Genomic DNA, 18,517 nt, shown 5'->3' with positions numbered 1-18,517 from the left:
GTTATAATAATTCAACCCTATATTCCCCAGCATCATAAGACCACCCCACAGGCCTGCAACATACCCTAAATCTTACTCTTTTTCAATATTTTTGGTCACTAATAAATAATGGTGAAAATTATTGGATTAGTAAATCAAAAACAATCAGGTTCAAATCTATTTATGAAAATGGGAAAACTTCACAGAAGCACAGAGCAGTTACTCACTGCTTCAGTCCATTGTTCTATGGTGGCACAATGAAAGAGCAAATCTCCTCTTGTTACTTTAGAGCTAAATTTAAACAGTTTTTAAATAAAGAAACTAGTATAAGTAAAAGTCACCATAAAGCTGTCAGAATGTTATAAAAATGCATGTACTTCACTTTTGGTGTGGAAAGCAGTGCCCTTACAACTCTAGTCTATATGCAATTCCAATTCGACAACAATATAGTTAACTGCTAACTGCCCTCTCATCTGGCCTACTAAAGCACACAGCTGTAACAAACTGCTTGCAGTTCAAGAAGGACCACCTTCTCAAGGCCTTCTCGTGATGGATAATAAACTACAGACTTCTCAGAAACTCCCTCATGCTGAGAATTAATTTAACCAAAGTTTTCTCTTCACCAGTGCAATGGTTTCTTCCTCTACTTGTACATGTATCTATCCTATCCAGGCCCCCTTGATAAAAAGTCAAGCAAGTTAATTTTTTTCCCACCAGTTGCCTTGGTGGGATTTGAATCTATGACCAAAAGTGTTAACCTGGACCTCTTTATTACCAGTGCAGTGACATTACCACTACATTACTGTTCTCCTATTGTTTCCCTGACACTTATCACAACAATTTAAACTAACAATGCAATTAACTCTCCAACCAGCGGAAATGGTGATTACTTATTCAAACTCTCAAAAATGCTTAATGATTTTAAAAACATATTTAAAACCTCCTTCTGGCATTCTCTAATTGAGTGGAAATTGTGACTTGATCTCAAATATCCCCTCTTTACTATAGCCTATTCTTCATATGGTGATTTAGCATCTACACTGATATAGCATTAACACATTACCTATAAAATGGTACCAAAGTTGCAGATAGTGTGCTTATGAGCTAATGAATACTTTTCATGAACTTGTCATTATTTCTTTATTCTTGTAAGCTTCAACTAAGTCCTCAAGGCTCCATATGGTGCTCCACATTTCCATAGTAATCCTTAAGGGAAAAGTTCAATCATGCCAGAGTGTGAAAGTAAATCAGTATCTTGATAAAATTGGCATTGAATTAAGATAAACTGTGGAATTGTGGAATGTGAAGTGTTTGTATTCAAACAATTTTTTTTACAAAAGCATTCTCAACAACTGAAGAAAAGGACTCAGAAATAATCTAAAAACTAAAATACTAACAAATCTATGTAGTTTGATACATTTCACAGAAGTAAGAAAACATATTATTGTTTAATTACTATTTCAACATCTGTAGCATAAAATATCATTGATATTTTGTGATTGTTTTAAAATTTGTTATATTCAAAATACATTGTTCTAATAAAATATTTTGTACATTTAGTGTTTGCAAAATGAATCAAGATAATATTTTTTAAATGTATTTTGTTTTTACTTTTAAGGTATATCTACACTCTGTATCTGATGAATGATAGCTACTTGGGGATGGACCAACAGTATGACGTTTACTTGGATGTGATACCAGCAAGCATTGCTGCTCAGACCAACACTGAGGTCTCTGATGCCATGAGTGACCTGACAGTGGCATAACATGACAGACTTAGCTTTGAACAACCCAGGAGCAATGATCTTAAAATCCAGAGTGTTTGTATGTTGGGGCGCACTGACATTACTTGATATTTGCCTTAGTCGATGCAACTTCTAACCTCAGACTTGAAGGAAATTACAAATAGCAGCTGAGGTGACCTCTAGCATGATTCATCTTTACAGCTTGGTGGCCTTATGTAAATTTGCATTTTAGATTAAAGTTACATCCAGATAACTTGGAATTCTTTTTTTTATATAGTCCAGCAGGTGAAGAGCTAAAAGTTATCCATTAAGAATCATAACTTCCTTCTATATTACTTTATGCAGGATACGCATTTGCTGTAGAAAAGAAATTAAGTACTTTTATTTTTTATTAAATTTTACTTTAATCATTCTCTCACTTCATTCAATGTTGTTTCTACTGCAGACAACAGTCAATGTGATGTCTTAGGTGACAAAGAAATTACCTACTTTCTTCTTTACAATTAACAGAGCAGGGACTTTTATTTAGTTCCTGTACTTTGTACTGGTATATTTAAAAGTTTGTTCTGTATAGTGTAAATTATTTTGAATGTAACTCTCAACTCATGAGTAATATCAGCAGGGCAAAATGGATGCCTTGAATCGCAATCAGTACAATTTTTTTGTTATGAATTTAAAGTATATTTTTTAAAAAAAAATCTCTATCTGTATGATGGGAAAGTAAATAAGGTAATTTAAAGGCAAGTTGTGATTGAAAATTCATTCTCGTATTGACTTGGTGCAGAGGGTATTCATTTCCATGGTAACATGGAGGCTAAACTTGACACATTCATAACCATAGGGTCAGGTTATACCTAGTAACCTTTCTCTGCAGTGAGTGCTGCAACACTTCATTTGTCAATATCAATTTAGTTGTATCTGTGAAAATTAAGTTGTGCCAAAAATGCTTACATAGCACAAGAAAGATTTGATAGTTACTGAAAAAGGGGAAATTTCCTTTGAATATGAGTTTGCTTATGTTGGTTGCAAATGTACAAAATCATTAAACTTTTGCAATATACATCTTGTTATTTTTGTCATATTCATTTTTAACTTTATTGGTGTTTTTTGTGACATTTTTATTTTGTTCTAAATTTTCATTGCTCATTTCATCGCCAACAAAGAGAACTGTTGTTTCCTAATTTTAATTGACCAATAATTTAACAACTGAATCATCTAACCATTCAAACCAATTATTTTGCATTAGATTTATTCTACATGTTCTATACTCTTTTTTAACTTCATTCTGATGCAGTATGGTAAAGCATGCATGTCAGAATTCTTTCTACTACATTCTGCAATATTGCAATGGCAAATCGAAAGAATTGCTTTAATTTGGATCATTGCTGATTGAATTGCTCGTACCAATGTTAAAAAATGTGCCAAATATTTCTTTTTATTGTAGTATCAATTAAGTGAATAGCAAAATTGCTGCTACTGGCAACAAGACTTAACACAAAGGCAAGCTTGGAAAGTCTTGTTGTATATTCCTTTTTGGTTCCATTTTCAAAACAATGCGCAGTCCAGTAATGGAAGCAATCTCTGCTTCTTTGGCTGAGCTCAAGGTAAGTAACACTGACTGATAAAAATTTCAATACTTCAGCAAACAAAAAACTCTTTTAATGTAAAATCAATTGTGGTCAAAGGGGTTAAGGTGACATGAATATTGTTTGTCCAAAACATGTATTGTGCCATCCTCACCCAACACAGGCACAATCAGACCTCCTGGATACTCCCCCTGCTGCATTCTTCAAACAAGATGACACTAATTCTATAATTACAGCTGTGTGTCATTTTGTAGTATTATATTCTTCCAATATTAGTGAAAGGGCGTGTGTGTGTCAGTGATAAGTGGAAGGATGCTGGTAACAGAGTATTACTTTCAAAAAAGATATATTCAATATGATTCAGTTGATTCATTATGTATTCACTGGGTTCAGTGTATTCAGGTTTAGTTAACTGGTTATTACTGGTCTGATAAACCCTTTTCTGTAACAAGCAGCTTTTTCCCCTTTTCCATACCAGTTTTGTTAAAGGAAATCTTACTGAGTCTGTACAGCTTGCTCTGTGGGAATTATTTGACTGAATTTTAATGGTGTAATGAAATGTTGACTCTGGAAGGTTTCATTTACAACTTGAGTGAAAGTCTTGCTGTGGCATAAATTCCACCATCTCTGGTATAATCCAAATCAAGGAACATATTGGAAATATCCTCTGTCTCCATTACAGAAATGGTAATATGTGTAGCATGTATACCCAATCTTCCCCCAATATTTGCATGTTTTTAATTCCTTCATGGGATATGAATGCTAACCTGTACAGCCCATCCCTGTTTGCCCTGGAGAAAGTGATGGGGAACCACCTCTTGAACCATTGCAGTCCACATTGTATTGTGACCCCCAGAGTGATAAGGAGTTGAAGAAATTTCACTCAGCAACAGTGAAGAAGCGGCAATCAACTTTCACGTCAGGGTGGTATGTGCTTTAAGTGGAACTCTCAGATGGTGGTCTTCCCATGCCTTCGTCCTTCTGGATGCTAAAGGTCACAGGGTTGGAAGGTGCTGTTGAAAGTATTGCTGGTGGAGGGAATGAATGTTTTAGATTGTGGATGAGATACCAAGCAAGAGGCTGCCATGTTGAATTTCATAAATATTGAAGTGCACTTGTCCAGGCATGTGGCAAGTACTCTATCACACAACTGACTCAGATCATGCAAATGTGAACAGATTTTGGGAAATTTGGGTGTGAATTACACATTATGGAATCTCCAGCCTCTAACTTGCTCTTGTAACCTTGTGTTTACATTCCTTTCTAGGCAGATCCAGAAGTTTGATGGTGGAGAACTCTTATTAACTAACTTCAGAGCGCTTATGATTTTGCGTATAATATGACATTTTTAAATAAGCAATTTTTTTTACACATGTGGAAGTCAAATCGAGCTGCGTATTACAAACTCCTGCTAGGTCCTTTATCAGTGGGAGGAGGGAGAAGTAAAATAGGGTGGGTACCCTGAGCTGACCCCCAGAATATGGGAGAAGCTGATGCTGGTGATCAGAGTCAAAAAGTGTGGTGCTGGAAAAATGCAACAGGTCAGGCAGCATCCAAGGAGCAGGAGAATCGACATTTTGAGCATAAGCCTTTCGGATTGTGGGGGAGGGAGAGGGTGGGAAAATGGCTGAGAGATAAATAAGAGAGTGGGAGGAAGGTAGCTGGGAAGGCAATAGGTAGATGCAGGTTGGGGGGCAATATTGATAGTTCGGAGGAGAGGGTGGAGTGGATAGATAGGAAGGAAGATGGTCAGATAGGGCAGGTCAAGAAGACGATGCCAGGTTAGAGGGTGGGATCTGAGATGAGGTGGGTGGAAGTGAGATAAGGAAACTGGTGAAGTCAAGGTTTATGCTGCCACCTCCAAACAGACCCCACCACCAAGCATATATTTCCCTCCTCACCCCTATCCGCTTTCTGCAAAGATCATTCCCTCCGAGACTACCTGGTAAGGTCCACGCCCCCCAACAACCCACCCTCCTCCTGGAACCTTCCCCTGCCACCAGAGGAATTTCAAAATCTGTGCCCACACCACCTCCCCCCACCCCCCTCACCTCCGTCCAAGGCCTCAAAGAAGCCTTTCGTATCCATCAATGTTTCACCTGCACTTCCACACATGTCATTCATTGTATCGGTTGCTCCCAATGCGGTCTCCTCTACACTAGGGAGACCAGTCGTCCACCCGCACCAATCAACCCCACTGCCCCCATGGCCCAACATTTCAACTCCCCCTCCCACTCTGCCGAGGATATGCAGGTCCTGGGCAAATGCCATCGCCACTCCCTCACCACCCAATGCCTGGAGGAAGAGCACTTCATCCTCTGCCTCGGGACCCTTCAACCCCATGGCATCAATATGAACTTCACTAGTTTCCTCATTTACCCTCCACCCACCTTACCCCAGTTCCAACCTTCCAGCTCAGCACCGTCCTCATAACCTGTCCCACCTGTCAATCTTCCTTCCCACCTATCAACTCCACCCTCCTCTCCGACCTATGACCTTCACCCCCATCTCCATTCACCTATTGCACTCTTAGCTACCTTCTCCCCAGCCCCACCTCCCTCCCATTTATCACTCCACCTTCCTCACCGACCTATCACAATTAACCCCCATCTGTATCCACCTATCACCTTACGAGCAACATTCCTCATAGCCCCATCCTACCCCCCCCATTTAGCCCTTCCCCCTCCACATTCCTGATGAAGGCTTATGGTCAAAACGTTGACTCACCTGCTCCGCAGATGCTGCCTGAGGGCTGCTCTGCTTTTCCAGTGCCACACTTTTCTACTCCCTCCCCCTCCCCCACCTTATCCCAGTCCCAACCTGGCACCAGTCTCTTGAACAGTCCTACCTGTACTTCTTCTTTTCCCACCTATCTGCACCACCCTCCTCTCTGACTTATCACTTTCACTCCCCACCTTCATCTACCTATTGCATTCCTAGCTATCCCCCCCCCCCCCCTCCCATTTATCTCTCAGCCCCCTTGGCCCACGAGTCTCATTTTCGATGAGGGCTTATGCAGGAAACATCGATTGTCCTGCTCCTTGGATGCTGCCTGACCTGCTGTGTTTTTCCAGCACCACACTCTTGCCCTAAGACCTCTATTCTTGGCCCCTTTCTCTTTGATTTGGTATCTTGAATGCACTCTAAGAGCAGTATACACTTTAAAACAAAAACCCAGACTCACCATGAACAGTGCTGCAAAAAGACTTGGTAAATAATTTTACAACCTTCAACTTTAATAAAATTCAAATAGCAAAAAACGCCTATTTCCTTTTGATAAATTTGATACACTCATACACAAAGCTGAGTATTTAGACTTAATTGTGCACATCAGTGAGTTCTGAATAAACTGTGGTTTGGCCTTCCTCTTCTGTTTTCTGTCCTATACAACTGTATACCTAACAACATAGTAAACCATGATATGCAGATGATTTGACAGTTCTAATTTATATAAAATTTAATCTTGGAACATTGGATAATCATACTACAGTGAGCAACTCAACACAGGCAGTAGTACAGATTTCCCATTGAAATGAAGGTTAAGGTATCATTTCTGCATTCTTCATCCAGAAGAGAAAAGGATAATATTATTAATCACATCAGCACACAGAAAAGCCCCAGATTTACAGACGTTAAAAGATAAAACTCATTGTTACTACTTAATCAAACTTTCTCTTGTATTAAATATCTCACACTGGAGGAATTGTATTCCTAATTCTGACACTGTTCTCTTGTTCTCCTGATCAGGTGACGTGAAAATAAGAAGCCCATTACCATTTCTAACAATAAAATAATCTCATTTTTAAAACATGTCTATTTTGCAGGTTGGTTAATGTGTGTGGATAATCAATAGGAGAGCATAAGTGGTGGTAAATTTGTGTAATACCTCAGACATGTACTTTTACAAATGAAAAATCTCAATAGGTATGTACTTAAACATGCCAGTGAAAGGTAGAGAAGCTAATTCAGGATATTTCAGATGAGTTGATGTAAAGAGGCTTGGAACAGATGATTGAGGTCAGTAACACTCTCAATTTGGTCAGTCACTCATAGAGTTCATGCCCACTTTATCTTCTACTAGTGCAATTATTCTATCTGCCCAAAATAAAGTTCTCTAAATTTAAAACATCTATTTTTTGGATTGGCTATTCTGCATAATAGGCTCAACACTGACATCTGCCAACCCACCAACTCCCACAGCTACCTGGACTACACCTCCTCCCATCCTGCCTCCTGTAAAAGTGCTACCCTTTATTCCCAATCCCTCTGCCTCCGCCACATCTTCTCCCAAGAGGACCAATTCCACCACAGGACATCTCCAGGGCACCTGCACCAACTAACCACACTGCCCCTGTGGCCGAACACTTCAACTCCCCCTCCCACTCAGCCAAGGACATGCAGGTCTTGGGCATCCTCCATCGCCAAACCCTAACCACCCGATGCCTGGAGGAAGAACGCCTCCTCTTTTGCCTTTGGACCCTCCAATCACACGACATCAATGTGGATTTCACCAGTTTCCTCTTCTCCCCTCCCCCAACCTTATCCCAGTTCCAACCTTCCAACTCAGCACGGCCCTCATGACTTGTCCTACCTGTTCATCTTCCTTCCTACCTATCTGCTCCACCCTATCACCATTAACCCCACCTCCCATCCACCTATCACACTCTCCGCATCACCCCCCCCCCCCCCCCCCACCATTTATCTCTCCAACCCCTCGGCTCACAAACCTCATTCCTGATGAAGGGCTTTTACCCGAAATGATTCTCCTGGTCCTCGGATGCTGCCTACATGCTGTGCTTTTCCACACTGTCTACTCTGTATAATAACTATTTAAGTAGCTTATTTGAAAAACTTACATTATAACTATATAATCACCTTTCTTGTCAAAGCTTGTATTAATTTCCCCTTGTAGAGTTTGTATTAGATATCTGTCTGAGTTTCACTTATGTACCCTCTTTATGATTTTAAACATTACCAACTGTGGTACTTTTCTACATTGAATATTGGTAATGTCCATACTCATTCCTAATAGCACAGTTGTCTAGTAATATTTATCAACTGAATTGCCCTTCTTTATATTTTCTACAGGGCTAGGATTGTCTTCAAGTCTGTGCAGAGTAGGTTTTATGCAATTCTGATCAAAGCTTCTTCAGAAATACACATCCAATCTTCCATTCTGACATGTTCCTCATAACATAGAACAGTTGTGGGCAGAAAAACCACATCCCCGATTGCTGTGTTCTGAAATTCTGAAAACGTCCAGATTCATAGGTAGATGCTTTGACAACTGGTGTCAAAAGGTCAGTAGTTAAGGCAAGTGGAAGATTAAGGTGCCAAGTTGGTAGGGGGATACAAGTGGATACAGTGCCAGGTAAGTAGGGTACAAGTTGGCAAGGAGGTCAGGTATAAGTTGCAATGTTTCGTGTTGGGGTGAGGTTTGGGTGCTGGGAGGGTGTGTTGCAGTCCAGTCCAGTGGCAGAGCAATGGTATCTGGTCCAGAGTGGTGAATTCAGATCCAGCATGAGGGGAAGGGGCTGTCAGATTCAGAACTAGGGGCAGGAGGGTCGACGCTGGGGCATGCCACCATGAGGTGCTAAGGATGTCAGGTCCAAAGCAGGGAAGGTTGGGTTCCAGGTTCTGGGCCAGCTTGACTACAGAAGGATGGAGGTGAATGCAGGTTAGGTCCAGCGATGGAGTAGGAATGTTGGGTTTGAAGGGGATCTTGTTGGGTCAGGGTATGAGCAGTGTGTTGGACGTCTAGGGGAGTGTAGTTGGGGATGTATAAGGTAACTTTTCCAGAGTAGCTATAGACCGGAATGGAACCGTCTGAATTACTTTGAGTGTTCCAGGCCGAGGGGAACTGCCTATTGGGGTCTTCAATTTCACAGCCAATTTCTTCAAAGTCTGTTACAATGGGATTCTGCAGGGTCTTCCTGCACAACTCCTATCAATGCTTCAGAAATGATTATCTGGCCATTAGAAAATCTGGACCAAAACCTCATGAATTTGTCAAGTAATATGTATTAAATATCAGCAGCTAAATTGTTGCTTCCTATTTATCATCATTTTAGAATAATTCTTTACTTCACTAGTACTATATAGTTGTAACGTTCTCGTGTCTGAGTCCAAGGGCTTAATCTTCACTGCCTGTTTGTTGAGGGGCCTGTGCGTGTGGTTCAAGTACATGTAGTAGACCAGATGGGCTTTTCCTTCACAATCGGCAACAGTTTCATGTTCATCATTAGACTCTTAATTCCAGATTTTTATTGAATTCAAATTCCACCATCAGCCATCTTGGATTCAAACCCAAGTCCCCAGAACATTACCTGGGTCTCAGTATTAATAGTCTTGTGATAATATCACTAGGCCATGGCCTCACCTAAGCTACCCACCTTCACTTTTGCACTCAGCAGCAGATGGAGCATTCTTTCCTTAGTATCTCTCTCTTTTCTAAGTATTCTGGAATATTTTCTTAAATATCTGCCACATCATGGATTTAGTAAGGGGAGGTCATGCTTGAAAAACCTGTTGGAATTCTTTGAAGAGGTGACAAGTATGTTAGACCAGGGAAACCCAGTGGATGTGGTCTATCTAGATAAGGTGCCACATGGGAGGCTGCTGAGCAAGGTGAGGGCCCATGGTGTTCGAGGTGAGCTACTGGTATGGATTGAGGATTGGTTGTTTGACAGAAGGCAGAGAGTTGGGATAAAAGGTTCTTTTTCGGAATGGCAGCCGGTGACAAGCGGTGTCCCGCAGGGTTCAGTTTTGGGGCCGCATCTGTTCACGTTATATATTAATGACCTGGATGAAGGGACTGGGAGCATTCTAGCGAGGTTTGCCGATGATCCAAAGTTAGATGGACAGGCAGGTAGTACTGAGAAAGTGGGAAGGCTGCAGAAGGATCTAGACAGTTTGGGAGAGTGGTCCAGGAAATGGCTGATGGAATTCAATGTGAGCAAATGTGAGGTCTTGCACTTTGGAAAAAAGAATACAAGCATGGACTACTTTCTAAATGATGAGAAAATTCGTAAAACCAAAATACAAAAGGATCTGGGAGTGCTAGTCGAGGATTTTCTAAAGGTAAACATGCAGGTTGCGTCCGTGATTAAGAAAGCGAATGCAATGTTGTCATTTATCTCAAGAGGGTGGAAGATAAAAGCACCGTTGTGCTACTGAAACTTTATAAAGCTCTGGTTAGGCCCCATTTGGAGTACTGAGTCCAGTTTTGGTCCCCACACCTCAGGAAGGACATACTGGCACTGGAGTATGTCCAGCGGAGATTCACACGGAAGATCCCTGGAATGGTAGGTCTAACATACGAGGAACGGCTGAGGATACTGGGATTGTATTCATTGGAGCTTAGAAAATTAAGGGGAGATCTAATAGAAACTTACAAGATAATACATGGCTTGGAAAGGGTGGACGCTAGGAAATTGTTTCCGTTAGGCGAGGAGACTAAGACTCGTGGACACAGCCTTAGAATTAGAGGGGGTAAATTCAGAACAGAAATGCGGAGACATTTCTTCAGCCAGAGAGTGGTGGGCCTGTGGAATTCATTGCCGCAGAGTGCAGTGGAAGCCGGGACGCTAAATGTCTTCAAGGCAGAGATTGATAAATTCTTGATGTCACAAGGAATTAAGGGCTACGGGGAGAATGCGGATAAGTGGAGTTGAAATGCCCATTAGCCATGATTGAATGGCGGAGTGGACTCGATGGGCCGAATGGCCTTACTTCCACTCCTATGTCTTATGGTCTTATATCTCTACTGACCTATCCCTTAGCGTGATTTCCCAGCTATTCAGCCAGCTTTATTTTCACGCCCTCAAAATTATTTGCATTTAAATTTAAAACCATAGCCTTAGATTACTCTTCTCTCCTTCAAACCTAACCTAAAATTCAATTGCATTTACAATCCATGCTACTGAGTGGCAACTTTGCTTTGAAGTCATTACTTAATCCTGTTTCATTGTACATGAACAGATTGAGGGAAGGCAGTAGTGTATTGGTAATCTCAATGGAGTCATAATCCAGAATCCCAGTCCAATGTTTTCATGATTGAATCCCACCATTAAACCATTGCTAATAGTGCCTCTGCACCCATACCAGTGTAGTTTATAAAAACCAGAACTGTGGATGTTTTATATCAGAAACAAAACCCAAAATTGATGGCAAAGCTCAGCAGGTTTGGCTGCATCTGTGAAGAGAAATTAGAATTAGTGTTTCAGGTGCAGTGACCTTTCCTAGCATTGAAGACAGCTAGGGAAATGTTTTCCTTATGCAGAAGGTCGGGTGGGGAGAGGGAGGGATAAGGAGCAAATGATAGATAGGGATTGATCCCAAAGAGAGGAAAGGACAGTTGAATATACAAAGAAGTTGATAATGATCTGGCTAGGAGGGTGTATAGCTGTTAATGGAGATTGTGGCTAACAGTGGTTTATGTATAATAGCAGACTATATGAGGGTGAAGGCTAGGAAAGTTCAAGCCATAAAGTTATTGAACTTGATATTGAGTCCAGAAGGCTGCAGGGTCCCCAAATGGAAAATGAGGTGCTGTTCTTCCAGCTTACGATGAGCTTTGCTGGAGCACTGTAGCAAGCCTGAGATCGAAACATTGGCTAGGGAACAGGGTGGTGTGTTGAAGTGGCAGGAAACTGGGAGCTCAGGGTCATTTTTGCAGGCAGAACATAGATGTTCTGCGAAGTGGTCACCCCATCTACGCTTTGTTTCCCCAAAATAAGAGAGACCATACTGTGAACACTGAATGCTCCACCAGGGAGGGGTCAGATTTACCTGGACGCTGTGTTTCAGGAGACAGCCACAAGCTTAGACTCATTAACTCGAACTTGTGATCAGGGACAGAAGGGTGTGGCTGTGAGTGAAGGAGGTAGATGGTTCCAGAAGGTATAGTTGCAAGAGCCTCCGCCCCTGTCCTGTCCAAGAATTTTGCTCCCTGTGTGGACGGGAAGGGGATCTGCAGGGAGGATGAGCAGACTGATCACAGCACTGTGCTGCGAGGAACCATTCAAGTGGAAGGAGTGAAGAGACATGTTATTGTAATTGGGAATGGTATAGTTAGAGGCATAGACACTGTTCTCTGTGACCAGGATCCCCAAAGGTTGTGTTGCCTGCCTGGTGCTTGGGTTCAGGATATCTCATCCGGGCTGCAGCGGAACTTGGAGTGGGAGGTAAATATCCAGTGGTTGTGGTTCTTGTAGGTACCAATGACATAGATAAAACTAGGGCAAAGGTTCTGCTAAGGGAGTATGAACAGCTAGGAGCTAAATAAGAGGGATATGGGCTGGGTACTGGCAGGTGGGATTAGATTGGTTTGGGATATCTGGTTGGCATAGATGAGTTGGACCAAAGGGTCTGTTTCTCTGCTGTGCGTCTCTATGACTCTATGACTCTGGAGTACTACCTGAGTCACAAGTTAATTGTCACAATGTCAAAGCTAAAAAATCATAGTTGGAGTTATGTCCAGATTTCCAAATAGTAGTGAGGAGCTGGGCGCAAGATATGCAGAGAGATAGAAAAGATGTGTAGGAAAGGCAACGTTACATGGATCACAGGGAGACTAGATCTCATGGAATACAGAGAGAACTAGCCAATTGGATACAGGAATGAAAAGCTTAACATCTGAAGAATGTATGAGGACTCGCTTCTAAACTCCATCGAGTATAGACACAATGAGGGGGGGATCTAATTGAAACTTACAGATACTGAATTGGCTGGACAGAGTGGATGTTGGGAAGATGTTTCCATTGGTAGGGGAGACTAGGACCTGAGGGCACAGCCTTAGACTAAAGGGAAAACCTTTCAGAGCAGAGATAAGAAGGAATTTCTTCAGCCAGAGAGTGGTGAATCTGGAATTCATTGCCACAGAAGGCTGTGGATGCCAGGTCATTGAGTGTATTTAAGACTGAGATAGATCGGTTCTTGATTGTCAAGGGACTGAAGGATCATGGGCAGAAAGCAGGAGAATGGATTGAGAAACTTATCAGCCATGAATGAATGGCAGAAGAGACCTGATGAGCTGAAAGGAGCAGAAATTAGGCCAATGTCTTATGGTCTTTAATCCAACATTTGGGTGTTAACAGTCCAATCAAGTAATTCCCAAGATGTTAGTAACTTGCCAGGTTCAACCTGGCGAATGCAGTGCAGGGAATATTGCAATGCAACTGACAGGCTTGGAAGCCTTTGAACAGTGAAATTGAACACAGGTGAGTAGCTGGTACTCGGAACAATTATTTTACGAATGTGCTACAACTGGTTGATGGGGTGATTTCCAACTTCCTAGAAGCCAGTTTAGCTGTCTTGGACTTAATCCACCTTGATCTGCACTTATGTGCTGCTAGCTGTGGGATCATCCGTCTGAAAGGAAGCAGGAGATGCAACTTCCTTCTCCTTGGCCAGATGTCATTCCACAGGACTATAGACAATGAATCATAAGATCTGCAAACCACAAAAGAGAGTCTTTGCCAGAGAATCTGGCTGTCTTGGCATATGTACCCATCAGCCACTCATTAGGCTCAGGCTTTCGTATCAGGTCATTATTACCTTGAACAAACTCTCCTTCACTGTAGGCCAGTTGGACATCGATTTCCAGTAACAATTGAAATGTCTATCCTGGAGGAAAACCTCCAGCACCCATTTACTCCATTCTCTGCCTCACGAGAGTTCTGCTTGCCTTTTACAAGGAAAGAAAGCTAAAGTTATGTGTTAGAAATGGATTGTGTGAATAGACAGAAGGATATGGAAGGTGACTGTGAGGCTTAGATATGATATGCTGCGAATATTATTTTTGTGGAGGTAATATAGAACTGACTCAAAAAAGTCAGAATAGATTAATAAATATTCCTGAAGACAAGGTGTTCAAGAAGGATGGAGAAAGCAAGTAAAGTGAAGGGGTACCAATATTAATTCAGAAGATCATTAAGTACTTGAGTCAGAGGGAGGATATCTGAGAGAATATAACACAGTCAATGGGAATTTACACTTTGTGAGGTGAAATATCAGATCTACATTTCTTTTTGCTTCCTCCAAGCATTTCCCTTAATGGTTCAGCAATCCACATTAATATTTAAAATAGGTGGTTTACACAAACATCATTTTCACTTAATTTCTGAGCAAACCAGAAAAAAAAACACAAGCACATTTTCTAGGATAGATTATTGTGAGATCAGGTCACTCCATTAGTTTTTCAGGTAATAAAACTTCCTTGAAAAAGTTCTTGCTGACAGTCATGATGCTGGGACAGAAATTAAATAATGTATAGCCTTAGGTTCTTTGATCCTTTGGCGCAATGGCTACAACGAGGTTCGGGAACAGTGAGGGTGATGGAAGGAAATGAAGAGGAATAACCAGAAAATAGCTGGAATACGCTTATCCCAAAGTGAATGTGGCCTTTGACCTTCCATCCTATAGCCCTATCAGTCTGAGCATTGAAGTATTATTTACATTTAACTTCTACCAGAATATTGAGGACTGGCAAGCAGGATAAAGATCCTTTCATATCAATTTTAAATGAAGTTGCAGCCTATTCGTCATAAGCAAGGTAAATTCAATAAATTTGCATTGAGCCTCTGAAATCAAGATGCAGATGACTAAATGGTCATCAATTCTTTAATAGTTTCATTCAAGGTGTTTCTTTGCCAATTCTATTAAACAAATTATGAATTTGGGAGTTCAAGAATTTGCTTGACAGGGTACATGATCAGTAGACTGTCATCATTACTTAGACAAAAGTGAGGACTGCAGGTGTTGGAAATGAGGGTTTCGATCAGAGTGGTGCTGGAAAAGCACAGCAGGTCAGGCAGCATCCAAGGAGCAGGAAAATCGATGTTTTGGGCAAAGGCCCTTCATCAGGAATAGATGTCATCATTACTTATCAACCCTTTCTCATTCCCCCAACCCCATCCCTCCCCATCACCTCCTTCATTCAATTGGACTCAGCAACATGCAGACAAGTGCAACAACTTGGACACCCCTAATCCTGGAAACTTTCACAATCCCTCAACTCATTGAAAACCCTTTCAGACATGAAATGAACATGTCAAACTCCGTAACACTGATGAAACCTGGAAGAAGGTTTGGGTAGAAAACACTACCAAATGAACAAGGACACTATGGTTTACCCAATACCTCAACAATAAGGCCTCATATGGATGACTCCCTCACTAGAATACAGACTCGACCTGGTCAATGAAACTACCTGGTGCCCATGTTGCAACTCATTCTCTCACCAGGCTGCAGCTGCAGTCTGATCAAATCATGGAGCACACCAGAACATCTTGCCCTTTACTCACATTTGTGGGTGACATCTTAAAGTATTTGCAGCTTCTCCTTCTAATGCGAAATGAAAAATATGCTCCATCCCTTCCAGTGCTGTAGGGAAAACCTTATGCAGGGTATTTCCTTCAAGCTGCTTCAGCTCTGTTGGTGTAACTTCAGCAAAAACATACAACAGATTTGAGAGTGAGATTCTGGAAAAGCACAGCAGGTCAGGCAGCATCCGAGGAGCAGGAGAATTGACGTTTTGGGCAGGATTTCTAAAGAAGGGCTTATGCCCGAAACATTGATTCTCCTGCTCCTCAGATGCTGCCTGACCTGCTGTGCTTTTCCAGCACCACACTCAACTCTGATCTCCAGCACCTGTAGTCCTCACTTTCTCCTAAAAAAAATGTACAACAGCCCATTTTGTATATATCCAGTACAGCTGAGTGACAGAGCAGAAGCACTCTGTACTTCAGCTGTATTTTCATTAATGTCCTTTCGGGAAGGAAACTGCCAACGTTACCTGGTCTTGCCTACATGTGACTCCAATCCCACTGCAATGTGGTTAACTCTTAAACTGCCCTCTGGGCAATTAAGGATGGGCAATAAATGTTAGCTTAGCCCTCATCCCGTGTATGATTTATAACAAGAAAAAGAATTGCATGCCTGTTTCTCAAGATGCCCTAAGGTTTTCATATTTAATGATAAAGACAGTCTATTATTTTAAGGTGATTGAATCATCTCTGTATGCCCTGCTCCAGTTCTATAAATGTGGGTAAATGGTTGTTGTGGTGTTCTGATCCAAACCACTATAAAGAATCTTACCATTAGCCCAGTATTCTGTATTCCTGTTACTCCTTCCAAAGTGAATCACCTCACACTTTCTGCATTAAACTCCATTTGCCACCGCTCAGCCCAGCTCTGCATCTTATCTATGTCCCTCTGTAACCTGCAACATCCTTCCGCCCTGTCCACAACTCCACCGACTTTAGTGTCATCCATAACTTTACTACCCCATCCTTCTAAGCCCTTGTCCAGGTCATTTACAAAAATGATCAACAGCCGTAGCCCGAAAACAGATCCTTGCGGTACACCACTAGTAACTGAATTCCAGGATGAACATTTCTCATCAACCACAACCCTCTGTCTTCTTATTGCTAGCCAATTTCTGATCCAAACCATTAAATCCCCTTCAATCCCACGCCTCCGTATTTTGTGCAATAGTCTACTGTGCGGAACATTATCAAACACTTTACTGAAATCCATATACACCACAAGAACCGTTTACCCTCAGCCACCTGTTTGGTCACCTTCTCAAAGATCTCAATAAAGTTTGTGAGGCACGACCTTCACAAAACCGTATTGACTATCCCTAATCAACTTGTTCCTTTCGAGATGATTATAAATCCCATCTTGTATAATCCTTTCCAAAACTTTGCCCACAAAAGAAGGAAGGCTCACTAGTCTATAATTACCAGGGTTGTCTCTTACTCCCCTTTTAGAATAAGGGGACAACTTTTGCTATCCTTCAGTCTTCTGGCACTATTCCTGTAGACAATGATGACATAAAGATCCAAGCCAAATGCTCTGCAATTTCCTCCCTAGCTTCCCAGAGAATCCCATCCAGCCCAGGGGATTTATCTATTTTCACACTTTCCAGAATTACTAACACCACCTCCTTATGAACCTCAATCCCATCTAGACCAGTAGTCTGTATCTCAGTATTCTCCTTGATAACATTGTCTTTTTCCTGCATAAATACTGATGGAAAATATTCATTTAGCATCTCTCCTATCTCTTTGGACTCCACGTACAACTTCCCACTACTGTCCTTGATTGGCCCTAATCTTTAGCCTAGTCATAATTTTCTTCTTGACATCTCGTGGAAAATCTCCCTGAAATTTCTGATTTCTTTTGTCATTCTGCTGCTTCCCTCCCATGAAGTCACTGGGAAGGCTGCCCATAAACTTCGCACAGGAAAGAACAATTCATTGATTTCTTGACCACTTGATATTCCCAAATTCTCACCATTCACTTGTAATACAAATGGGTTTTAAAAATAAGCACAATAAAAGACTGTTAGAAAATTAATTCTTAAATCCACTTGTTGCCATTTTATTGTAACCAATGAGGATTGCTTTCAGTGCTCCCTGTCATGCTGGAAATATAATCATTTTACAGAAAGGCCAATGCAATCTCCTAAAAAAGACACTACCATGAGACAGCCCTGTCAATCACGGTCAAAACATACAAGTTCCTTCCAAGTTTCACAAGGAACACTTGAGTATCAGCCAATTTGTTGTTCACAGATGCATCAAACAGATAATCAATGCATTGTCTATCAATGTCAACATCTTTATCTCCTGTCCTGCACAACAGCACCAGGAGAGGACTATGACTGAACTCTGTTCTTTAACAAAATATAAGTTATTGATAAAATGAACAAAACAGCTAATATTTTATTAATGGTTGCTTTCTGTCCACCTACCCTCCTTCCTCAGTTTAATACAGTACTGGACAGGTAGATCAAACAAAGATGGTGTGGTATTCACTTTGGATACTGTTAATGGTATAAATATTTACAAAGTAGCTTTCCTTTTAAAGGTACATGCAGTTTGTGATTGAAACCAATGTTTCATCCAATTAATTTCCTAATTGGTTATTAGCTCTGGTGGAAAACTAGCCTCTTAACTCTTGTCATCTCAGTTAAAGCTTGTATTTATAAGATCTTGTATTTATAAATAGTACCTTTATGACCATTAGTGTCTCAAAGTGTTTCACAGCCAATGATGTATCTTTTCATGCCTAAACATTGTTGTAATGTGGGAAACTTGGCAGCAAATTACCACACAGCAAGCTCTTGCATACAGCAACATTAGTGTCTAGATAATCTGTTTCTTTAAATGAGGTTAACAGGAATAAATAATGACTAGG

At 41.2% G+C, this 18,517-nt stretch overlaps 1 protein-coding gene across 2 annotated transcripts in view; it reads left to right on the top strand.

Moving 5' to 3' along the window:
- Positions 1-2,791, top strand: part of ascc3 (activating signal cointegrator 1 complex subunit 3) — a 544,034-nt gene extending 541,243 nt beyond the window's left edge. For both annotated transcript variants that reach the window (XM_043687007.2, XM_043687008.2), the window contains exon 42: positions 1,598-2,791. In XM_043687007.2, coding sequence (XP_043542942.2) covers positions 1,598-1,745 — 148 coding nt within the window. In that variant the 3' untranslated portion in view covers positions 1,746-2,791. The remainder of the gene's footprint in view (positions 1-1,597) is intronic.
- Positions 2,792-18,517: the final 15,726 nt, after the last annotated feature.

The sequence above is a fragment of the Chiloscyllium plagiosum genome, unplaced genomic scaffold (assembly GCF_037043375.1).
Source record: "Chiloscyllium plagiosum isolate Xiang-an unplaced genomic scaffold, Cpla_swu_hap1 HiC_scaffold_3, whole genome shotgun sequence".
In the NCBI taxonomy this organism is placed as follows: domain Eukaryota; kingdom Metazoa; phylum Chordata; class Chondrichthyes; order Orectolobiformes; family Hemiscylliidae; genus Chiloscyllium; species Chiloscyllium plagiosum.
This window is presented reverse-complemented; position numbering and strand designations above follow the sequence as displayed.